General features: G+C 36.0%; 2 protein-coding genes across 2 annotated transcripts; both read right to left on the reverse strand.

Annotated features, from left to right (window-relative positions):
- Positions 1-19,203: 19,203 nt before the first annotated feature.
- On the reverse strand, positions 19,204-20,128 carry LOC111599248 (gamma-glutamylcyclotransferase-like). The gene is made up of 3 exons (XM_023314849.2): positions 19,881-20,128; positions 19,688-19,824; positions 19,204-19,625 (listed from the first exon to the last, which is right to left on the reverse strand). The coding sequence occupies exons 1-3, from the start codon at positions 19,983-19,985 to the stop codon at positions 19,304-19,306; spliced, it is 564 nt and encodes a 187-aa protein (XP_023170617.1). The 5' UTR covers positions 19,986-20,128; the 3' UTR covers positions 19,204-19,303.
- A 1,063-nt stretch (positions 20,129-21,191) lies between these two features.
- Positions 21,192-22,056, reverse strand: LOC111599245 (gamma-glutamylcyclotransferase-like). Its single transcript, XM_023314845.2, has 2 exons — positions 21,679-22,056; positions 21,192-21,618 (listed from the first exon to the last, which is right to left on the reverse strand). The coding sequence occupies exons 1-2, from the start codon at positions 21,999-22,001 to the stop codon at positions 21,306-21,308; spliced, it is 636 nt and encodes a 211-aa protein (XP_023170613.2). The 5' UTR covers positions 22,002-22,056; the 3' UTR covers positions 21,192-21,305.
- Between the last annotated feature and the right edge of the window lie 4,143 nt (positions 22,057-26,199).

Consider the following 26,199-nt stretch of genomic DNA (forward strand, 5'->3'; position numbering starts at 1 on the left):
CTATTAAATGGAAATTATACAAAAGCCAGCAAAAACATCCTTGTGATTTGCCAGCTAGCCAGTGGGAAAACTGTGTCCGATCACATGTGAGATGTGCTTGAAATTTATGTGTGTCCAGCTTAGACCATAAAAAAGGACAAGTCCCTTGAAGAAACTGCGCGATTAGTGTGTGCGTGTGTGTGTGTGTGCGTGTGTAAAAGTTGGTCTGCATTTGGGGTGCCCAGTTGATGGCCAATACAAAAGGCAGCCAAATTTGAATGAATACCCCGACGGGAGACCGGGCTGAATGTGTGGCATTTCAATGGTCAAATAAGCATAAAAGGCGACAAAAGTGGCACTTGGCCAAAAGATGCAAGACCTGAATGGAGCCTTTGAGTGTTGTTGAAAAATACTTTCAAATACTTTTTCAACTTGTTACTTAAATGATTAAATGCACTTTGGGGGTTGTTTGTTGTTTGTTGTTTTGTTGTTAACATGTTTTGTATTCCTCAAAGCTCAAAAATGTTGATATTAAATGTTTTATAGCTGAAGCAGAGCTACTCTTTGGAGCGTTTTCTGTATTTTTATTGTCAGCTCACAGCATTTAATTTAAATTATATAACAGAAACACTTTTTATATGCCTGCCCAGAATTCTCGTCATGCTATTTATGAAACGAACCATTGCCAATCTAAGTGCTTGGATAAACATCTTTTGTAGAGCATAAGGAAAACTGCTTAGGAAATGAAACAGTTTGTTGTTAAATAAAATATTGTATGGAAAATTATACATTTAATGAAAAATATAATAAAATAAATTAATATTGTAAATAAATAAAAAAAATACTAAAAAAAATATGTAATAAAAAATTATTAATTAATAAACAATAAATAATAAAATAAAATTAATACAAAATTATAAATAAATAAAAATAAACAAGTAAATATAATACAAATTAACTAAACACTAAAAAAATATAAAACAATAAATAATAAATAAAAAACATTAAATACAAACGAAAAAAAAATAAAAAATAAAAAATAAAATAAATAAAAATTTTTAAGTTATTCAGATTTTAAAAACAAATTAAAGGACTATAAAAATACGCTTTTCTTTATTTATAATTCTTTTATAAATGCTCTTATTTATTTATTGAAATTCTATATTAATATTTATGCAATATAATAATCAATTTTAAAATTTATAAAAATTATATTGGCAGACAAATTTGCAAGGGTATTCGAATGTCACCTAGCACCATTCGCTTATTTTTATTTTATCCATCGCTCGCCCATTCAAAGTAAAAAGGCAACATTAAAATTATATTTTTATCGTCATTTTATTTGCAATTTTACTTTTTAATTTTTCTTTCAACCCTCGTTGCAAATATTGGCTTTTACGATTGCAAATATTTTAGTTTATTTGAGTTTTTCCTTTCCCGTTTTCTTTTACTTTTATTGAACATTGTAAAAAGTATTTTTCTCATTTATCTTTGCTCGTTTAATTTTTAATATAAAGCGCGCCAATTCCGAAAAGTCTCTTTTGTAAAACGTTTTTTAATATGCCACATAAATTGTTCGGGATCTGGGCATTGAGTGATTGAAATTTATTGGACGCGGCGCTTAGCACAATCGGCGCAGAAATAAAGCATAACCTGATGCCAAACATCAAATAAATTCAGTGCTCATAAAATTGTCTACGCCAAATCCATCCAATATATCAAATCAACCTTAGCTACGACTGCAGCATGTGTGCGATTGCCAGAGGAGTGAACACCTCTCTCTCTCTTACACTCTCTATCTCTCACTCTCTCTTCTCCTTCACTTCACATATCACGCAGAGGGCGTACATATTTGACTACCAATTATGAGCAATTGCCTGCTAGACAGCGAGAGACACGACATACACGTATTCCCCAATATACTTCCATAAAGCAGAAAGACAAAAAAATCACATGATAATTTATCGCACATGCCTACACGTTGTCTGAGCATGCCACATCCGTATGAGTGTGTATGTGTGTGTGCAAGTACTCACATGTAAGTAGTCGCATATTCATATTCATATTTCATATATGCGCATGGCCTTTATCCCTTTTTTTGGGGAGGGGCATGGGCCATGATTTGCAGCCGTTGCCACTAAATCAAGCATGAAGTATTAGATCAGAGTACTTACCTACTTGGGCTTAGGCCACAGTGTGCTGGGATAATAAATGAATTGTTTATGGACTCATCGAGTGTGTGAATGGAGTTGGCAAATCCCTATGCACTTATTGCGCCTCTAATAAAGTGAAAGTCAGTTGAGTTCAAAGTCTGAGTTTGTCTAGAGTAAAACGTCCTGTTATCAGCAAGAGGAAATCGAGTAAATAAAACTAAATAAATAGATAATTCATAAATAATAAGAAATAAAAAAATAAAAATAATTAATATCTTAAAAAAAAGTAAAAAGTATCTTAAAAAAGAAAAGTACAACAACAATTATAAAAGCTAATAAGGAATTAAACAAAAAAATCAAATATATATTAAAAAGTAATTAAAATAATATTAAATAATTAAATATTAATCAATAAAATAATAAATAAAAAAACAAAACAACAAATATAAACAAAAAACCAAACAAAATTATACTAATTACAAAACAATATACTAGAATATAAAAAATGTAAGAAAATTAAAGATTAAAAAAGAATTATTCCACTATTTATTTTTATATATGTTATTTTATTTAATTTATTAATTAGTTTTTTTATTATTTAATAAATAGAAATAAATAACTCAACAAAATGAATTTAAATAAATGAATCAATAAAGGAATTTAAATATAAATAAAAATAAGTAATTGAAAAATTAAAAAAAAAATATATAGAAAATAATTAAATTAATAAAATAATGACAAAGGTTTAAAATCTAAAGAAAAAACTTAAATAATAAATAAAATAATATGTATATAATAATAAAAATTACAAATGATGAAAAAAATTGTAAAAATTTTTATAAAAAAAAATAGATTATGAAATGCATTTTTATATTTTTGTTTTTATAATTGTTTTTGCTCGTTATAAACTATATTTTTGGTCTTATGCCAAATTACTGAACAATATTAATTATAATACTTAATATAGCTGCAATTGAGTATTGTTTTTAAGAGATCTGTTCAATGAAAAAGCCACATAACACTTAAACTCCATTGATTTCTGTAATAATTTAACAATTCATCTTTATGAATATAATATTAATTACAATTCAGTGGACTGATTGACTGGCTGACTGACTGACTGATTGACTGGCTGACCAATGCGCTGCTGGAGCCATGAAAAGCGTGCAATTCATTTGCTTTTAATGGAAATGTTCATGAAATTCAATGCCTCGACCGAGCGACCCGTCGCAGGAATCGAAGCTCTCGGCTGTAAATGTCTGTCAATTGTCAGACGTTTGTTTTTGCTTGTCCGCTGTTTGTTGTTGCGGTTCTTGTTGTTGCTGTTGTTGTTGGCCACACGCCAGCAGAGCCCTCAATTAAAATGGGCGTCGGCAAGGAGGTTTCAAAAGAAAGAAAAAGAGTTCAATTGATGGCTGACATATTCCTTTGTGTGTGGGTCGGTCATGCAAATTGTCGAAATATTTTCAACTGACCAACAATTGAGTGGTGGTGGCCGACCCCACCCTACCCCACCCTTACACCAGCCAACCAACAGCCCACCTTTCATGTTGTTGTGATTGGTTTTGTCTAATGGAACTCGAGCGTGGCAACAATTTCATTGAATTGGATTTCAATATACAAGAGAGAGAGAGAGAGAGAGGAAGAGAGCGTGAGCCTGGCACAAAAGCGTGGACCGCGTTACTTTTTGATTTTCTTTTTTCTTTTTCCATCTCGCCCACGCTCTGCGCCTCTGCTTACAGTGGAACACAGCACAATTCGTTGGTCATTAAAAGGGACACGTGCACTGAAGCACGTGACCACCGAGGCCAGGTTCACGGCATGGCGCTATAGACGCGCTTTTGTTTTCATTTTCAGCGCATAAACTTGCCCAAAAATTATTTCTCGATTTCCACGTATTGTTTGGCGTCTGTTGGGGTCGCTTGGCTGCTTGAGAAAGGCGCTGAGTGTCAATATTTGTGGCCGACTTGACACAATGAAAAGCATTTTTCGCTTAATTTTTGTACAAATACAAATACATTTATAATGCTCTGTCGAGTCCCTCTTTCGCTTCCGGCGTGTGACCATCATGTTAATTTGTTATTAATTGTCTGCTCCTGGCTCCTTATATTATTTGTTATTTGTTATTTGTTGTTTGCTATTTGTGGGCGTCCGTATCGGCCGCTGTCCAGTTGATTTTTGTTTTGATTTCGCTGACAGTTTTTGGTAATGTGAGCACACTTCAACAATGCGTGGGATAGTAAATATCCGCATCGATGATGTTGATTGATAAGTCCTTGTAAGCAATGATACCTTCACAGTGATACAGGAAACATGCGTCGCGCCTTTAGATACACTCGCCTCATTTCCTCCTGCACGGCGCCGTCAATTTGCTGCGCTGCTGTTTGCAGCAATTGCCAACATGCAGGCGCATCGAATTTCGAGCGACTTGCATAAATTATAAAAATGTTGTATTTGAAAGTTTTAATGCCGGCAGTTTAATCAACAGCAGACACACGACTCGCAACGTAATCCTCCAGCGGGAAAGGGTTAACACTCCGGCACTTTCAGGCGCGGGCGTGAAAAAAGCGCAACAACCACAATACATTGCGGGACCAGACTAAAGATTCACCCACTTGCTGACGGCTGCTGCGGCTGCTGCTGCTGTTTTGAAGTGTTTTGTGAGGGCTTGAAGGCGGTCTCGGGTCGAGCTTGGCCATCAATGTCAGTCATAAATTCATCATGGAAATCTGTTTTGGGCTCGTGCAGTCACGTGACTGTGTTAGATAATGTTTGACATAAAGTTTATTAATTGCTTAAATTAAAGAGAGCAAACGAGATCACGCTGGGGTTGCTAGACATACTTTTCGGCCAGCTGTCCTAGGAGTGTGAATAAGTGTGTTGCCCCAACAACAGCACTGCCAACAAAAACTATTACCAATTAAGTTAATTGCGTAATATACAATATGCACTAAACGCCGCAGGATATCGCAGCAGAAACCAAGTTGAAAGCGAAGCCCGGAAGCTGCGAGGGCTGTATCGAAAGTTAGTCGAGGCAAAGCTATTATCTGTTTGCTTTGCTCAGTTTATTTCTCTCTGTCCCTCAGTGTGTCTTTGTCTTTTCTTCTAGACTTCTTTGTTTCTCATTTTTTTTCTTCATTGTCTATTTGCTTTTATTTACTTATCAATTTCTTTTTTTATATCACTATCTTTCTCACTCTCTCTCTCTTGTTCTATGTGCCTCATTCTCTCTCTGTCTCTCTCTCTCACTCTCACTCTCTCTCTCTCTGCCTTCAGCTCTGCCCTTCACTCTATATGTCCGTCTTGCTCTTTCTGTCTATCAGGCGTTTTCTCTTTCTTTTCTCTTCTATCTCAACATCTCTCTCTGTATTTTTGGGCTCTATCTCTTCCCTTCTTTCTTCTTGATCTTTTTTTTTTCCTCTATCTTCCAGCTCTCGCTCTCTCTCTCTTTCTCTCTCTCTCTCTCTTTCTCTCTCTCTCTCTCTCTCTCTCTCTCTCTCTTTCTCTCTCTCTCTCTCTCTCTTATTTGCAACTTCTACTCGCACTTTCTTTACTCTTGTCCTTTCTATGCAATTCTCATATGCTGAAGCATTTCGCTCACTCCTGCAAATCGCTATTTAACTAAAACTTCCCTCGCTCTAAGCAAGACATGTAACCTGAGTTAATGCGTGTTTGGGTTTGCTTATATAAATTCAGCATCAGCATCAGGACAATGTCAGGAGCAGCTTAAACAAATATATATATATTTATATATAAATCCTTGTGCTAAACACATGCCAAAGTTTTTAGATTGGAGCTGGAGGCGGACACATAGGACACAGGACAAAGGACATTGCGCAACAAAGCACTCGACTAGCTCGCTTCATGCGCAGACACACAAAAACAAATAATTACAAGTAAAAATCGCTGGCAGGATAATGGCGCATAATGATGAGCAGGATGGCAGCGCTCGCCAGACGCTCCCAGCCGGCAATTAAGCATTTTCAATAAAATTTACACCTGAGCTCATTTTAATTGAGTTGAGCTGCAGTCAGGAGCACTCGAAACGAAACCAGACGATACCCGATTCGATTTGCACAGCAAGGACATGTCTACTGCCAGGACATAAGCAGCGCAGCAAGATAAACTTGTTTTTCTGCTCGACTCACCATCTAATTGCCCGGGCATCATGTTGCGGCAGATGGAAGTTCCATGGCTGCTGTTTGTCTACTTATTATTTCAATTGATTCCTGCTTCAATGTAGTGGAATTGATTTGTGGGCGACTGGCCACGCCTACGTCAACAGAAATTAGTTGCCATAAATAAGAAGGAAAAAGGAAAATGAAATAGCAAATTGCGGACAAGTGAAATATTTTTCTAAATTTGCATAGATTCAGAAGAGTCGACGGAGGTGGATGAGACCTGCAAATTTGCATATTACGTAAATAAAAAATGTGATATTATTATTTAAATACTCTATGAAAGTGGGCATGTTGAGTAGGTGAAGGAGCAGGGTTAATGGTTTGAAATAAGCTATTGAGGCTGGTGAAATGGGATATATTTATTTGATGTGAGTTTTGAGGTTATGCTCTGGACACTTTGTGGCTAAAAATATTTATATAAATTTAAAAATAATTTTATATATATATTAAAAGCTTCTTTAATATATATATTATCCATTTTATATTGTTTTCAAAGGCTGTCTATAATTCTTGAATATGTTATAAAGATTCTTCCTTGCCTTCCATGATTGCCATGCCTTCATAGCTTACCTCATAGCTATCACAGAGTATTCCAATGTCTTATATTGACCAAGAAGCGTTTCTCTTTTTGTCACTCACTTGACAGAAGCCAAATTCTTGCCGCAATAAACATAAATTGGCACACGCAGAGCCCGCTCAACCCTCATACCAGGCCTTGGCCAATGCCTATTCCGTCCCTTAATATAACTAAAAAAGAAGAAGAAAAAAATTGGCAATAATTTTGAGCCCTTGCCAACTGGCTGCTTGGCAGGACATGGCCCATAAATGTAGCGCATGCAAATTTTCTTGCCTGATTTGTTCATTTTGTTTTAATTTTCGCTTTGGCAATTTTCATGTTTTTTTTTTCTACTGTTTCCCTTCGATATAGTTGTCACGGGTTCGCCTTGCATTCCTCAAATAATTGCCAATGCCTGCTCTGAAATTTGTCTCGAGGTGGTGGGCTTAGAGCGTCAACCCCGAAGTCCTCGCATGTGTGTACCTATCTCTGGCTGGCTTTTGGCTATGGTAATTTCTTTTGTGCATTTTTCTTCAGTTTCTCTATACTGAGCCTGTGTCTGTTTGCATTATTAGCATTTGACTCCTGATTGAGTCTAATATTACAGCAAATTGCTGGCAAATTGGAAACGAAAGCGTATTGAAGTACTGAATCAAAGTTGGAGCCTTGAGTTAATATATATAAGTGTGTGTGAGTGTGTGTGGGTGTGTCTGTGTGCCTGACTGTGTGTGTGTATGACTTCATATGCAAATATTTTTTGACTTTCTTGCTTTGAGTATTTATCAATAATATTTTTATTTTTATGAGTTTTCGTTGCTTGATTTTGACTTTGGTGCTCGATTTGGAATTTGATAGTACTTGAATCAAAATAAAATGAACAATTGGAGGTTAATAAACGAAATAATAACTAAAAGAAAATATAGACTTAGACAGTAAAGAAATTCTGTTGATATACTTCTATATGTACGGTTAAACGAAATTATATTAAATTTATTGTAAACTTCTTATTTGACTCATAATTTGTAAGATTTACTTATATTATTATTATTTTATTTTCTTGTTTTTTTTTTCTATTGTCTAATATATTTTGAAATTTTTTTTGTTTTATTAAGCAATTTTACAGTACAGTATCTAAATAACTTTTTCCATTGCTTCAATGATACTCAGCATCTGCCTCAATATTCAAGTTTTATTAACAACTCTAAAGTCTTAATTTATCAATTTGAATTTCGTTTATATTTGAATATCTTTAAATTTCTCAATCACAAATAGATATTTCTTTAGATTTAGCAGCTGTTGCTAATTTTTATTTAAATTTAATTTTATTTATTTTTTTCCCTCTTTTCAAAGGCAATTAAATTATAGCATTTAGACCCAACGAATCCCTTGTCAGCGTCGCCTTAATTATATTTTAACAAATATTAATAAGGCGCCTTCAAGCGCTCACTCCACTCTTTCAATTGTTAACAACTTCAATTTAATTATCAACTGGGCGGCGTTTAATTGCAAATGCAGAAAAAAAGTGGAAACGTGCACAAAAAATGGCTCAAGCAAAAGTTTTTGGCCGCGGGTTTAACTCAATTTGACTGTGAAAACTTTTGCCCGGCTGCTCGCTGGCTGGCATTAAGAATGCGGGCAACGCTTAACGCGGCTTAATTGTGGTCACAGGTGTCGAGGGCCACATTTTTATCGTTCTGTTCACAGTTTACAAAAAAAGTTGGCCTGCACCATTATTGGGCAGATTGAAAGCCAGCTCGAGTCTCGGGGTTGAAGCCTTGGCGGGTGGGTTTCATTCCCTTTTTGTCTCTGCGCCTTCAGCTCATTGCGCTAAAGACAATTTTTATGACCTTTGGCAACGACTGTTTGCAGAGCCCATTGAAATGGCTTTCTTGTGCCCGTTGAGCATCTTGTAAAAATCTGCAATTTATATATCTGTGTGTGTTTGTTTAAGCCTCGTAAAAATATGGCTTTGGGTAATTTGATCACCTCTCTTACAGTGGGGCAGCAACCCTTTGGCTGTATGCGCGAATATAAACACAGCGCACTTTTCAGCGTTCGCATTTTATAATTGCTTGAAATTTAATATTTTTTATATTTATATTTGTTTTTGCTTGTTGCTTGTTGCTTAATACTAATTATTTTCGTATGCGCCAACAGCTCGTATTAATTTTACCTTTTATTTAAATTTTTTTTTTAATATCGAAAGCCAATTATAAAAATTTAATTTTTGCACTTTTGGAAATAGCTTTTGGCGTTCGTAATCCGATAGCCTCAATTAGCAGGCGAGCGTTGAGCGTTTTAAGGCAATAAGCTGATTACACAAACAGATGATCGGCGGGGATGCTGTGGAGATATATGAGATGAACAGCGAAAATATTTTAATAGATAATAAGCTGCGCATATCTCAGCATGGTGAGTGGGTGGAAAACGCAGAGGTAGTGGCAACACCTGAGTGTTTTTTTGCAGCTAAGCTAAGCTAAGATACTAGCTGAAGATATAAATATATTTATAGAAATATATAGATATTTATATCTATATATACACCTGTGTAAGTATACTTGCCAAATACGAGGTATGTTCATAAAGTAACGCCAATGCCAAGGTTCTTTTGTCACCTTCAAAATAAAGCCGAATAGAAATTATAAATTTTTGCCACTCAAGCTCAAGCTGTGTTTATTTCGACACAAATTTCTCTCCTCTGTAATTTTTTCTTAAAGCCATAATCTGCTCGTCGTATCTGTTAAACTGAACCTTATTGTGACTAATTAGCTTAATCAGTTTGGAAAAATCTTTAACTGGTTATTTTAATTATATTTACACCTGCCACAATGAGGTCGAGCTGTGGAGCTCTTCTCCATTATGCATATGCATATAGCTATTTATATTTATGAGGCCTGGCGCCCAGTCTGGGGCCTCATGCATTATAATTCAATAATGTGCAACGCACTGGCGCTTGCCTTTTTTAATTGCTTTTCAATAACCAGGGCGAGTGGGCGTGGCATTGGAGCTGTTAAGCCGCAGGATAAACGCATGGCGAACGTGTTAAAATGTTATGAAAGAGGAAGGAAAAAAGCATCGCAGCCATGGCTAAAATATGCACGAAGTGAATTAAAAAAAAAAATAACTTTACGCTAATGCAATTCGTTCGCACAGCGCTAATTTAAATTTTTGAGTAGTGTGCGCAATAAATGTGCAACTGAGCCAACATAGCGGGGGAGGTGTGCAACAAATTGTTGCCGACCCCCCGACTTGACACAACAATGTTGTGTTAATGTTTACACATGTTTGTATGCACACATAGCCTGCATATGACACGACCAAAAATGCTGCTGCAGTAGTCGTCCCACTCAGCTCGGCACGGCTCGTTGATTTGCCAAAAGCAGACAATATTTACTTGTCCAGCTGGAGCTACTGCTGCTGCTCCAACTCCCCAAACACCCTCTGCCATTCAGCACACAAAGTGCATCAGTTGCGCTGCGTTGCACTTTAGAGTGCATCGTCCTGCTGCATGCTGCCTGCTGCCTGCTGCCTGCCCGGGTGTCGATAGCAGCCTTAATTAAAATTAACATTTTTTGCACAAAACTTAACATGCTCTGGCCATGGCCACAGCACGGAGAGATCAGGACACTAGTCCAGGTCCTTTTTACATTGTTGAGCCCTTTTTGATTTTAGGCCAGAGTTAACTCAATTTGTGCTGCACCGGGCTGACCGGGCCTGGGGATCCACACGCATTTCGATTGATTTTGATGATGGTTATTTAATTTGAAGCGTCAAGTGGGCGTTATTGATGCGGCTTAGAGTGCCACAGAGAAGGTCCGACAATATTATACATTTTATGTGTGTGTGGGAGAGACAGAGAAAGAAAGTTGATAGAAAAGCTTGCAATTGTATAGAAATGTTTGAATGTATGAGTATATGAGTGGAAGAGTATATGAATATATGAATGAATGAGTATATGAATAGATATGTGTCTATGAAATCCTGAGAAATGCATATATAAGGTTAAAAGTATTTCAATATATGAGTGAGTGTATATGACTATGAATATACAAATCCTCTTATAAATATCTATATGAATATATGAATTCTTGAATCCTATTATTCTTGAACTTATCATCAATATGTGAGTATTTAAATATGAATACAAGCGTATGAGTATGTGATCTTATTATACTAAAGGAAGACAATTTAAATATATACTTATATGAGTATATGAAGGTATATGAATATGAATAGATGAGTATTAGTATGTAAATATTTGAAAACGTGAGTATATGAATAAGTGAGTATTTGAGTAAACGAATATATAAATATATATATATGAATGTGAATAAGAGAAATGAATATGAGTATAAGACATTGTATGAGAATATGAATACATGAATATATGAGTAAATGAATATGTAGTATATGAATATGTTAATATATGAGTATATGAATATGTGAATGAATGTGAATATATGAGTATATGAATATGAATATGTGAATACATAGGTATATGAACAAGTGAATATATGAGTATATGGATATTTGAATATGTTAGTGTATGAATATGAATAATTTATTTATTATTTATTTAATTTATGAGTATATGAATATTTTAATATATGAGAATATGCTTATGAATATGTGAATGAATGTGAATATGTTAATATATGAGTATATGAATATGAATATGTGAATACATAGGTAAGTGAATAAGTGAATATATGAGTATATGAATATTTGAATATGTGAGTGTATGAATATGAATAAGTGAATTTATGAGTATATGAATATTTTAATATATGAGTACATGCTTATGAATGTGTGAATGAATGTGAATATGTGAATATATGAGTATATGAATATGAATATGTGAATACATAGGTATATGAATAAGTGAATATATGAGTTTATGAATATTTGAATATGTGAGTGTATGAATATGAATAAGTGAATTTATGAGTATATGAATATTTTAATATATGAGTACATGCTTATGAATGTGTGAATGAATGTGAATATGTGAATATATGAGTATATGAATATGAATATGTGAATACATAGGTATATGAATAAGTGAATATATGAGTATATGAATATTTGAATATGTGAGTGTATGAATATGAATAAGTGAATTTATGAGTATATGAATATTTTAATATATGAGTACATGCTTATGAATATGTGAATATATGAGTATAAGCATAATATATATGGAATTGAATATAATAATATATGATTTGACTATATGAATACTGAATGAATATATGAATGCTTAAGAACGTGATTATTTGACTACATTAAAGCTGATGATATTTTCTATAACATTTTCACTGCATAATTTTCTCAGTATATTTAAACTTTACCTCTTGCAACTCTATTAACTACATTTGGCGCATTTTTATATGGCCGTGTAGCTGCTCAGCGTACCATTCCATGCCAGCCATATATATTTACAACCAGCTCATATTTCCATTTAGTTTATTTGACTTTTGAAAATGCATTTCCGTTGCACGAGCCCCGGCGGCGCTGCTGGTTCGCCAGCGCATGAGTAAATATCAATATTTACACCTTTAATTAAAAACGCTAACAAGGTTATTTAGTAGGTTGCAGGATGAACCGTGTGCAAATCAGCCAGGAAGTCAACCATAGCCGTACCAGCGTCGCGTCGCTTCCTCTGGCAAAAGCTTTTAAGCCAAAAACCCAAACTGAATGTGTAAAATGTATTTTGTTGCTGTTGCGCCTCAGCCCCTTAATATGAAATGGGTGCGTGAAGGTGTTTTGTAGGCGAACAGCTTTAAGTTCAGATGAGATTGTGTAATAATATATATTGTTATTATTTTTACTAGAAAGTGAGCTTGAGTGGCTGTGGCAGTTGCCTTGATATAGTTTTTAAAGCTTCAACTGGCTTTATGTTTTAGACTATTGGTTTTATAGCAATAAAGCAGCAATAGAGTTCATATGTTTGGGCTCAGCAAGGCGTCTTATATTCTCAAGATTAGCATGAAAAGCAGAATCTGTGTATCTATGTATGCTCCAGTATATATGTCGAAATAGAGCGGCTTGGATAAGCTTATCATAAACATAATTAGCAGAGTAGTGGAGTAGACTAAAAATATGAAACTCTCTTGTGCACAATTTGATTGTAAACATAAATGAAATGAACTTATTATGCCTAAGGGACATGCCTTATACAAAGTAAACAATCTTAAGCCATTTGCATATGAAGTAATTTGTATAAAGTAAAGAAGTAAGTTGCAAGAGCGGCAATTAGAGTTGGCATTTGTAAGAGAAAATGTTGAGGGACTCTCTCTGCGCTCGAGTCACAGTGGCATTGAGAGTGAAAGCATGAATTGTTGATCCCGCAACAGCTGAAGCCACACGTGGATGCTCGTATAACTAAACAAAATTATTGCTCAAAGAACAAGTTACTCTAGGAAAAGTTGTTGTGTCAGAAAGTACCTAGCTTAAATGCATAATAAATTAATTTAAAGTTCTAGACATTAGGCATGACTCTTTAGACTGTCTTCTAACTGCATTTCTGCATTGGCTTTCCTGATTCATGGCTTGCAGACAGAAGCAAGTTAGAGTCTGAGTTGACTGTCAAATGATCTGCTGAGTATAAATATACGCTATACTATACTAATATAATGTACTATATATATATATAAATATATAATACTAAATCAAGCCTTTACCTTATATATTTTATGCAAATTTATTGAATCATCGCATGTGCCTCATATGAAAAGAGTTTACGTATGCCTGAAGGTCCCCATGGACGCTTTTGTCCAGTTGGAGTGCAGCTGAGTGTGCGAGTGTGTGAGTGTATCTAAAATATTTGTCATAATGCACGTGGCAGCTGCCCACACAGTTGCACAACAGCCACTGCGTGGTGACATTCAAATCAGAGCGTCGCTCGCTGCATGTCGTTTAATTAAAAAATGCCCCAAAAGCATTTACTCAAACCCGACTGAAGGCTGAGCGCGAGCTCATGCAACTGATGCACTGAGGCTGCAGCTCGTCTGGGTGTCGGCGTGTGTTTTAATGAAAACGGAAACCAAATAATCGAGCGACGTTGACAATATCTCTGGCGGGGATCAGGCCGCAAACGGTCAAGCAAATGGCAAATGGCAAATTGAACAAAGCCAAGGATTTCCACAATAATAAAAAGAAGCAAAAAAGTGCAGTTGGCGAAGCGTATGAATTTAATGATTTAATCACACGCTGCCCCTGCGGCCGAATGCCACGCCCTGTTGACACTGCATGCGTGTCAAGAGAATTTGTCAAAAACATAAAGAAAAAATGGAAATGGAAGTAATGCAAGTGGCTCAAGGGAAATAACCAAGTGGAATTTCGCTTAGCCGCGGGGCGTCTGCCGTTGCACTCTGCAAAAGTTATTGACTTTGGCGCTGCAATGCGCCTCGACTGTCAAATGCTGGCATGTGGTCAACATTTAAGTGTAATTAATGCCCGCGGCCCGGTCGGAAGTTGCATCGCCAACGACGCATTTCCGCCGCATCCAAATTATCCACCCAATTCTGGATAGTAGCGCCGTAGCCGCGCGTGCTCTCCCTCCTTCTGCCTTTTGCTCTCGCTGTCTATTTGAAAATATGAAAAGCAAATATTGAGCTTAATTTAATTACAGAACGAAATGCACATTTTGCTAGCCGTAGGCGTTATATATATAGATATATATATATATATATATATATAAATATATATAGCGGATCAGCCACGTGAACTACTGCAGTGGAAAAGGTTTGAGCTTTAGAACCAAACTAAAATTCAGTGAATTCTAACTCATAAAAATACGTTTTTATCGATAAGTATATAAAAATAAATGTTGAAAGCAAATGATAAACTTGAACTGCATAGCATAGAAATATTTATTTCAATTTGTAAGTCTGCAACTTTTTGCCCAGCTCAATGCGTTTCTGCACAAGTCTGGATCACTTCAATTTAATTCCCGTAGGGGCAGGTTAGCATATGCTACGGCGTGCCAAGCTGAGGCTACCTTTGCCGTTAGCAATTTGAGTTCACACTATCGGAGTGCAGAAGAGGCGCAGCATCTAGGGGGCCAGCCTTTATGAGAGGCCCAGGAGCACTCTCAACGAGTGCCGCTGAAATTAGAGGAATCGCTTTTCCCTACCCACTTTGCTTCGATAAGCATGGTCGCTGAGCATATCCAGTTGTAACCTTAGTCACCTCATTCGACAAGCAGCTACCTGTTGAGCTGGAATTTGAACAGTTTATCGGGATTATCGGGATTATGCAGTCGGACAGTGGCTGAGCTCAGCTTATAAACTTCTTAAATGATAAACTTGATAAACTAATTGGATCCGTTCTATGCATCTATTGCATAGATGGAAAGCAAAATGAGGTTTATAGCTGAGGTGAGTTAATTCAATATTGAAATGAAAATTAAATGAAAATTAAATCTTAAATCTTTTTCTGTGGCTAAGGCTTCTGGCAAACATGTTAGGTTGGAAGAACAGTAAAGATTTTCAGATAAGACTCGTAAGCCGGAGCAGAATTCATGTTTATTGGCACCAAATCGCATTCAGTTAAGTTTTACTACTAACGAGACTAAAGTAAAACTAATTGAACTTGAAGCTGTTGAACACTACAAACTTAAAAGGCAATTCACATCAAACACACACACAGCAACACCATCGCCCACCCATCGCCGCCCACTTACACGTTTAGCCCTTAAAAACTTGCGTTTGGGTCTATTGAAAAGTGGTTTTTAGGTAATTAATAGTTCTGCCCCACAGAACTTTTACACTTTGAACTGTCAGAAACTATATGCAAATTTCTATCAAGAGTTTTCTTAACATGCCTTACCTCTTCTTCATCTTCTTCTTCTGCTGCTTCCATATATATGAAGAAAATTGGCTAACGCGTTGTAAATTGAATTTGTGCCGCATGCCACAAAATTTGCTTTTTCGCCGCCGCATGTGGCATAATTACAGGACTCTGCCTCATTTATAGTTGATGCAAAGTCAATTAAACTCTCGAAATTCCGTTTTACATTCGGAAAGTTTTTGCTGAAATAGTTGAGGCTGCCTTTGTGCGATTGACAAGTCTCAATGTGAAGGAAAATCGAATGGAAACTTGTCAAAAGGCATTTTTTTGCCTCACTTTGCAACCCTTAGCGAAAGTATATTTTTTCATAAAAGCTTGGCAAAACCCAGAGCAGCAGGAGAAAGCAATAGCTATAACATGCATAATGATGACACACTTACCACATAAGCCACACACACACACACACCACACCCACAGCAACCACAACAAACTACGTGCAGAGTAAATGGCAAACCAAAGGGTTGGCCAAAGCTTTTGGCCATAGTCACAAAATGGCCACTAAAATGCACGCTAATGAGTTTCAATTACGACTGAGCCGAAAGAGGCGAATAAAGGCAGGAGGCGTGGCACGGGCCATAGGCACTTGTGAGCGTTTTTTATTGATGGGCGACAACGTGGCAGTCGCTTCTGTTGTCAATTTGCGTAAATTCTCCCAGCGCAACTTTGATTGAAACTAAGCGTTGAGAGGGAGGCCTGAGATGGGGCTGTGGGGTGCGGGTGCTTGATTTTAATTAAATTCCCGTGCCCACAAAATGGGCTGCAGCTGAGCCTCGTGTCAACTGGTGCGGCTCGTCACTTGTCGGTTTTGATTTCGACTTTTTTTTGCCTTTTGTTTTCGTGTCTCTCGTAAAGTTTTATGATTACAAGACCACATGTTGCAAAGCATCTTCTAAATGGTTATGGCGCGCCATACAGTTTAAATAATTAATGTTTAGAGTGTAGTAGTCGAAGTAGACGTAGTAGTGCCGCTGCCCAGCTAACAACAGTTGTAATAAAAGCCACGCTGACCGAACTCCAAATAGAAGCCAAAAGAAAGAAAGTTGCAGACATTGTTGGATCGAGTGCATTTCAATTCCCAAAACGATTATAAACTATGGTCGAGCTGTTGTCGGAGTTGCCAGACCGTTTGCAAATTTAATTTACAACTAACACAAAAGGAAAAACCGCAACAGCAGCAGGTGAAGTGTGCAGTTGGGCTACCATTAGATACCCTGGAAAATATTATATGTAAAACAATCATGGAAATAAGAAAAGGTGTTAGTAAAAGCAGTTGTAGTATGTTTACAGGGTATTTAGTAAGTCGAAATGTGTGATAATGATCTATTAAATATAAAATAAAGTAGTATAATTGAAAGGAGTACAGTAAAAATTCATTCGAGCAACTGTAGAGCAGTTTATTGTGAATACCTTACAGGGTATGTAGCAACTTAAAAAATTAGCTGAAATGTGTAAAAATGATTAAATAAAGTAGACTAAACAAATATAGCAATATAGCCCATCTGAAGTACAGGGTATTTAGCAATACAACAAGCCCACAAGTTATTTTCAATAGTTCAAAAATGGCAATAGTATCTCAATGTATTTACTGCTATTATCAGTAATAAGACGGTCAATATACCCACGATGTGCTACGAACTTTCTAGAGTATTAAGCAATAAAAAAGAAAAAGCTATAAATATTTATTTTTTTTATGTTTACTTTAAACAATATAAAAAAAAATTATATATATAATTTTGCAGCATTTTAAATACACTTTATAGCCAATATGCCCATTACAAACTAGTTATTACAGGGTATTCACAACATAACAAGCTAACAAATTATAGAAATATGTAAAATAAATTGAATTTGTCAGTCTAAACAACAGCTAAAAATACTGCAACAATTGTCAGTCTACCACACAGTTAATATGCCCGCTGTAAGCTGTTTAGTGCAGGGTATTTATTTTATATTCCTAAAACAAAAACAAATATGTCTTCAGAACTGGCTAAAATGGCCAGTTCATTTGGCAGCCAATATACCCAGTCTTAAAATGAAATTTTTATAGGGCATTTAACAACACAACAAGCCAACAAGTGCCACAAAGGCATCCAGTGCAGCACTTTGGCCCAAAGTTTTTACTTTGTTAAAGAGCAACTCGAAATTGTGCTCGAACTTTTGCACTTGGACACCTCAGCAGGGAGCTCAAGACCCTCCAGGCTCCTACGCACTGTAACCTCTGACTCCGCCCCAACCCGTCCCCACAAATTAGCTGCACAGTGTGCACAGCAAATTATGTTTATTATTACTTTGGCACGCAATTTGGGCTATGCTCGGGCCAAGCACATTTCCATTTGGGGCCACTCGCCACTCCTGCCACATTATGCAGCAGGTCAGAGCTGGAAATTTAAATTAATAAGCCCGGGTCCAGAATGCAGCTCGATGAGCCTCGTTAAGCGTCTGCAGACACCGAAGTTGGCTTCAATTTTGGCCAAGTTAGCTAGCTGAGCATCTTTGGCTCGCACTAAATTGCACTTTAATTGCACTTTAGTTGCTGCCAGCCAAAAAGGCTAAAAACTTTGTCGTGGCCGTTGCCGTTGCCGTTGCCGTGTCTCAGGGCAAGTTTTTCGGGCACTCGACAGAGACAATGCGAGACAGGAAATTGGTAATCATCATAAATAAGTGATTAAAATTAATTAAATTCATTTTTTCGCACAAAGTTTTTGACAGAATCGAAGCTGGGAATAATCAAGAGTGTTTTTTTAGCTGGGCATGTCTGACAGCAAGATATTCTGTATGCCGTGCTTTACTTTTTAAAACCCATTGAAAATGGTTTTGTTAAAATGTATTTAAAAGGCAGCAGGAGATGTGGCAGACAATATTAAGTATATAGTATATAGTAATGCTATTATATTTTACTGTTCTTAGATTTATAGTTGGAGTTTTATATATTGTAAAGAGTATGCTCTCAGTCGTGTCATCTCTCTATTCTTCTTTACAAGCTTCTGTCGCTGGCAGAGCGCTTCGGCTTGATCATGCTAAGTCGTAGCTCACAGTTCGAACTTATTTGAAACCATCTAAATTGACTATAGAAAAATGAAAGTTTATTTGATTTACTATTTAATATTGCAAATATTTTTAATTTTGTCGAGTTAATATTGTTGCAGTAGAACTTTTATTCGATTTATATTCTCACAGACGATTTATATTCTCAACTATTTGCACAGCCTCCGTTTGCAGTAGATTCTCGATTAATACTTTATATCGGGTGAGTTAACATAAATACATACATTCAGACACACAGACAGCGTCGCTCTCTCGCAGTTCATATACATTCTATAAGCTCAGTAGGCTTCAAGTGAAAACACGTCTCAAGCTTGTCTCTACAGCTCAACAATTTGGTAACTGTATCTTAAAACAGCTCGTTAAAGCATGTTGAAGATAGCACCTGAGCTGAGTCCCTTTCTATTCAGATCAGCACAAAACTATCTCAATATTTCGGTACACAGATGAACATATATTTTACTCTTGCAATTTATATACAGAAAAGAATACACAATAAATCGGCAACATAAATTGTTAGTTAGGAACAGTGGTCAATATTAGCTGAGCTTTACTGTCGATAGCTCCAATTTGAGTTCCATTGCCTCCACTTGATTGCCGTTATGCTGCAGGCCTCGCAGCCATTTGACATAGTCAGCGGGTATGCCCGACTCCTCGGCACCCTTCACCAGCACTTTGAGGTATGTGTGGGAGGGTTGGCGATTCGGTGGCACCTCAACGTCATTAGCAGCCTGTCCGTGCACAATTGTCTCTGGCTGATTGCTCAGGTGATAGGCGCGACAGATGATTTTCTCATTGCCATGCAGGGAGTGAACTGGCACACTGATGGGTTTGTAGATGCCATTCGAGACGCCCTCCTGGCTGTTGGTTGTTGTTTAACTATAGTTAGTACATGGCAGAGTCAATGCAGCTATCTAACATACTTATCCAAATCGTTCAGATTACACATGTCGATCTCCCAAATGGCGCCGAATACATATGTTCCAGGTGTGGGCACAATTGTCGCAGGTGCTCCAAGCCAGGTATTCGAACCGACGCCTTGGAAATCGAGGCGGTAGTTCTGCAAAGTTGATACTTAAGTATCAATATCTACAATATTGCCTTGCTGACACTCACCTCCAGCTTGCCAGCGCCTATGCGTCGTGCCGTTGGATTCTGTATGTGTATGCGGCGGGCCAACATGTTGCTGCCGAAGCCGAAGTAATAGAACTTATTGGCCATGTTCCAGCTGGGTCGTTGCCACGCAAAGCGCTGGTGTTCAATTTGCGTATCTGTAAAGAGTTTCAAATATGCTAGATTGTGTGTGACATGCTGAAATTTGATCTACACAGAACAAAAACTATCTGAAATATGCTTGAATATTTCATGTGTCAAGAGTTCTGTGCTGCAGTTTTGCAGTCATTGTTAAGCATGTCATTGCACTGCTTGTAGTATATGCAAGCAGTTCTACAGGTTGTTGTCTTGGCTAAAGCGAATATATTTCATTGTTACAGAAATTTGTTAAATTCAATTAAATGAATTATTTATAAAAGCATTAATTTAATTGCATATTGCAAATGAAACGAATTATTTAATAATAGTATCACTATTTTATAAGTATTTAAATCTTAATTTCATTCATAATTAACAACTGGCAGGCGTTTAAAGCTTTCGCCATATCAGAGCTTTTATTTTTATTGTAGTTCAAACAGCTGATTTTATTTATTAGCAAATAATGTTATTACTTACGTGTTCTTTGTTATTACACTTAAAATATATATATATGTATATGTATATATGTATATATTTATATATATTTTATTTATATAACTGTATTCAAGTTAATTTACTTAGAATTTTATTTATTAATCTAATGATTGTCAATTTATCACAAAATCTCTTGTTTACGCGTGGCTGGCACAGCTGACCGCAAGCGACTGACTTTGACAATGAGAAAGCGAAAGCAAGCGCCCAAAGATTTTTACACTACACTACAAACACTGGGTACGCTTCCTACTAATTCGAGTTTATATTTTGTTACTTTATTATAGCGAAACATTTGTTAAGAGCACATACATATTTAAAAATAATATACATGTTTACATTTATTATACCATAAATTATATCTCGAAACTTCCTCTGATAAGAAAGCTTATATTTTAGTTTTTTGTTATGTGAACAGATGCATGTGTTTGCATTTGACAAGCAGCTGCACAGTAGTAAAGCAGTTCAGATTTTAGGAGTTATTGAAACTTGGCTAAGAATCGAGAACAGTTCGCATCGGGAAAGCCATTTGTAATAACGATTTATTACAAAGTGTAATTACAATTCTATTTAAAAATCCGACTTATATTAAAAAACATTATGACTAATTTACACTACATTGCTCATGGCCAATCAAAATTCGAGTACAGCTGAATAACTGTTCACAATTGGTTTAAACATTGACTAAAATATGGGCATGGGGTCACCTCTTTTTAAGCAGTTGTGCAGTTATAAAGCAGTTCAACCTTGTTCATTTTATTTAACATTCCATAAGTCTTCAACTCATTACGCTACATTCTACAATTTCACTGATTCCAACTGAAGAAGCCGTTCGAATTCTTTTACCGTTATGTTATTGTGCTTAATATTTTTCAGCCAGTTGACATACTCTAGCGGAACGCCACTCTCGATGGCACCTTTGACTAACACCTGTAGATACGTCTTGGAAGGCTTTCGGTCCTCAGGCACGATAGAGTCCTGTATGCCATGCACGTTGCCCTCGGGTTGCTGCACCAGGACGTAAGCTCTCGCGGAAATCTCCGTTCCATTGCCATGCAGTTTTACGTGCACTGTGATGGGTCTGTACAGGTTGAGATGAACGCCCTCTTGACTGCGATAAGAATACCTCAAGTATTAATTGTTACATGCCAATTTTCGTTGCGCTGCTCACTCGTCAATGTCCGCCAAGTTGGTCAACTCGATGTCCCACAGCGCGCCCCAAGTAAGTGCGTTCGCTGTCGGCACAATGGTGGCCACAGCTCCATTCCACCTGTTCGATATCGTGGCGAAGTCCAATCGGTAATCGGCCAGCGTTGCGGGTCCCACCAGCTGCGCGGTGGGGTTCTGGATGTGAATGCGCTTAGCTAGCATATTGCTTCCAAAGCCAAAATAGTAGAACTTATCATCATGCACCTCGGGCAGCAGCTTATTCACATTGAGTTGTGCCCCACGAGCTGCCGCAAACAGCAAGATCAACGCAATAACTGTGTTCATTTCAATCGAATTATAAACAATTTTAGTCTTTTGTGAGTCGCTTTTGTTGTGTTGATTGCTGACAACCTGTTCAGAGACCTGCTCAGACTTGACTGTGCTCGCCAAATGTATTCATTAATTTTTTCTTATGACGCTCGGTGAAAAATTTTGCTTTTATTAAAAATAAAAATTGACATTAAAAACCTGAAATCGTATCACTACGACTCTGAAATACTCTTGTGGAATTCTGAACTAGTGTGCGATCTATTGTATATATGCCCACTCACGCGATTTGCTTACTGCGCAGTTTACGCAGCGACTGCGTTTGTTCATATGTGCTCAATATAAAGAGACCTTCACAGTAATTCAAAAGTCTCCAGCTAGTACGGTATTCAAAAAAATATATTATATATTATATATTATATATTATATATTATATATTATATATTATATATTATATATTATATATTATATATTATATATTATATATTATATATTATATATTATATATTATATATTATATATTATATATTATATATTATATATTATATATTATATATTATATATTATATATTATATATTATATTTATATATTATATATTATATAGACGAATATCGGATAGACGAATGACACTTGATGGAATCAGCTCGTCTTCCTGATCCAGAATTTCTATAATTTATAGGGTCTACCACGCCTTCTTCTGTTTGTTACACACATGTGAATACAACTTTCATACCGTGAATTCTCACTGTCAATGAGTGCAGCGAAGGCATTAATGCAAAACATACAAAGCTTCTTTCATAGAAATATTAATAACTATTTAAGTAGAGATTATGTTCTTATTAAAAAAAAAACATTCACATTAATGACACATTCGTAGCTTCGTCTTTAGTATATATACATATATATATTTTTTCGTTTTGATTTATGCATCAAATGACGAGGGGATTTTCTATGGCACAATCAACTTACTGGCATAATCTAAAATATACATATATATGTTAGCTTTAATGTTAAATAATAGTCTTGGGCTGTAATTAATTATTTATTATCATTTCGATGAAAAAAAAATTAAATCAAAATTATAATCGTTAAGTATTTTGGCTTATTTTCACCTGCGATTGCCTGATGACCTATGATAATTTATATGATTTATGAAACTGTTTATCTATGAAATTTGGAAAACATCGAGGCTGATTAGCAGTAACTGTTCAGCTAAACGGGTATCTTTAAATTAGTTCCATAGACATTAAAGGCTCTTTCTTTATGGGGTCATTTGTGTATTTCTTAAGTTTCAATCTACTATTACTGTGCTGTTGTCCGCCAACTATATATGTAGATGCGCACACAGCTGCACTATATCAATGCTATTCTAATTAGTAATTAACTTAAGCTCTGAATATCGTTATGCTGCGAGTGTACGATTGAGCCTGTAAAGCAGAGAGAAGAAACTCCAGTAATGATCGCAGGCTCTTTATAATTTCAATTTATTACACGACTGCCGCATATAATGTTAAAAATTTCATCTCTGCTAATAGCTCACAGTGTCTGCCAGTCATGCACTTCCGACTAGAGCAGTCTTATTAGTTATATATAGCTATTTTACCAAATTTATTATAGATTAGGCATTTGTGACACACAGTTCATAGCGTTGCTGAACTTAACCTAAGCTCTTTACTTTATCAAGTTCCAGTTTCATTGCCAATTTATAGATCAATTTCAAATTAATATTAGATATACTCATAACTTGATATGTCCATTGACATGGCTGGGTAAAGACCTGTGGTTTATGGAGCTCGCAAGCTATCCAAACACGGACAATTATTTTGACAGCTATTAGGGTTCAGCTACTTCTTTGCAGCCAGTGAACAGCAAGTGAAGACCCCTCCTGCTCCTCCTTCCGTCTGCATGTTGGTGGCGTGTGCCATAACCGAGCGACCCTCCAATACAAACAAACCATAAATTGTAACGAGCATGTCAAGTGGTCGACGCATCGACCCAGGCGAGGCGTTAACTAGCGACGGCGATGTCGACATCATTATATAATTGACTTCATGATGTTTAGCCATCTTGCAGTTTATCACTGGATTGTTAGTGATAGTCATAATGATAGCGCCATGCAGCTGACTGCTGGCTGACGCCATAAACGTGGCTAATAGCAATGACGATGATGACGATGTTGTTGTAGTTGTTGCTGCTATTACTGTGGCTAACGGGTCAATCAGTTGGCGGAAAATTGGCAAAACATTCATCCATCAATTGAAATGACAGTCAGCTGCCATTGCAGGGCACGCATGGCGTATGCGTAATTCAATCTAACTCGACTGCACAATATGTGTATTTACATTTGGCAATCATTTATTCGCTGGATGTCCTCCTAATTACAAGCCTACACTGCACTCCATTAGCCGGCATTTGTTGTTTATGCAAAACTGTTTAAATGAAATCTGCTAAGAGCCGAGCATAATTTTCGTAAATTACTCCTCCTTGCATGGGCTGAGCGTGTAAAGCGACGTTGATTGCTAGCACTCACAGTACTCAGCTGTGTTTTATTCATATCTGCCTGCGCACTCATTTCACCTGAGCATAACTTACAGCGAATTTTTCTGAGCACATATTTTCTTAATATTTTCTTCTCTTATTTTTGCTTCCTGTTCAACACAATTTTTGCACGCAAATATTTGTCAGACAGAAGCGCGTCAAGCTGACGAACTTTTCTTGGCAGTTGAATTGCACAAGTTGGCAACACACACAGACTCTTTCACTCTCTCCTTCTCACTTAGCCACACCCCCCCAACATAAATCAAACATCCAAACTTAACCCGGCGCTGCCGAGAACTTTGTTTATATTTGAAATGCTTAAATTGATTACGATATTGTAACAAGAATTTATAATTATACGCTTCCTGCCGATAAGAAGCTTCTTAGCTTAAGCACAAAATATGCTACATGCAGTTAAATATTTTACAATGTTTTTTTAATATATTATAAATTTTTAAAATATTTTACAATAGAAATTCCTTGGAATCGCTATTGTTTTTTTTTTTTTTTTTGAGAAAGTATTGCTAGGCAGAAAAGTTGTTAGACTTAACAATTAAAAAAAAAGAAAAAATTATTTAAAAGAAAAAAGATGAAATAGAGTTTGTTTGAAAATACCTTTAGACATAAAAAAGGTTTCAATATTCAAGTTCTCTTTGATCTTGGGTAATATATCTGTTCAGTAAGTCTTTTGTGTTTTTTTTGTCAAAAATTATGTATTTATACATAATTATAGATTTTGCACTCTTCAATGTAATCCTTGAAAACTTTATTAAAATCTTGCTCAGCTGCTCCATCGTTGCTGACTTTATCAGCTCCATCGTCGTTATTTTCTAAGTCTCTTCAGTTTTTTTATGCTTTGCAGTCTGAGGAGCATGGCAGCTGCGATCTCATTACTGCATTGTTTTTATATAATAATAATAAACATTTGATCAATATACTTTGCGCAAACCTTATAGGCTTCGATCTGCCTGCTGAAAACATTTTGACAATTGTCGAAATTTCTATGGGTTCCAGGCTTAAAAATATATGTTCTATTCTTTCATTAATTTACTTGTAATTTAATAAAACTCCTTTCACGTATAGTAGAGCTTTTGTCAGGGTATTTCGTTGTTGTATTTAAATTTCGTTTTTTTGTATTTCTGAAAACGAGAAATTTAATCCGTTTACTTGGCAAATTTTCTGGTGAATTGTGGATTTTTGGTTTCTGTGGCTCAATCATTTTAATGGCAGTATCGTGTTAGGCCTTGTACAAAATGTATCCAATAGATACACACACACACACACACAGGCTTGCACATACAGAGCCCATGACTAAAAGCTTTGCCTGCGTAGCAAATCTGATTTAAAGATATGAAGTTTTTCGCTTTTATGTGTTTTGCACTTTTACCTGGCTTAAAAATGCTTTGCAAACTGGGTATAAAAATGTGTGCACGAATGCAAATATTTACATTTGGATGCATTATTTTTGTATTTATATTTTTTGCTGAGTAAATTAATTGGTTCATGCTCTGTTAAATATTAAATTTAGCGTTAACTCATTAGAATGTATGAGGGCAAAAAAGTAAATACATTTAAGTATAAATATATGCAAATAGAACTATTAAGTTAATTGCTCTAAAAAACTGATGGAATATTTATAAAAATCAGTTTTTATTGGTATAATTTATGCGTGAATAA

The sequence above is a fragment of the Drosophila hydei genome, unplaced genomic scaffold, assembly GCF_003285905.1.
Source record: "Drosophila hydei strain 15085-1641.00,03,60 unplaced genomic scaffold, DhydRS2 tig00000001-arrow-pilon, whole genome shotgun sequence".
In the NCBI taxonomy this organism is placed as follows: Eukaryota; Metazoa; Arthropoda; class Insecta; order Diptera; family Drosophilidae; genus Drosophila; species Drosophila hydei.

Bases quoted from the DNA above. Each gene is read 5' to 3' on its own strand.
- LOC111599245 (XM_023314845.2), bottom strand. From the start codon at position 22,001: ATGAACACAGTTATTGCGTTGATCTTGCTGTTTGCGGCAGCTCGTGGG. The intron at 21,619-21,678 runs GTGAGCAGCGCA...TTCTTATCGCAG, and splicing joins AACTTGGCGGACATTGACGA to TCAAGAGGGCGTTCATCTCA.
- LOC111599248 (XM_023314849.2), bottom strand. From the start codon at position 19,985: ATGGCCAATAAGTTCTATTACTTCGGCTTCGGCAGCAACATGTTGGCC. The intron at 19,825-19,880 runs GTGAGTGTCAGC...TCAACTTTGCAG, and splicing joins TAGGCGCTGGCAAGCTGGAG to AACTACCGCCTCGATTTCCA. The intron at 19,626-19,687 runs GTATGTTAGATA...AACAACCAACAG, and splicing joins AATCTGAACGATTTGGATAA to CCAGGAGGGCGTCTCGAATG.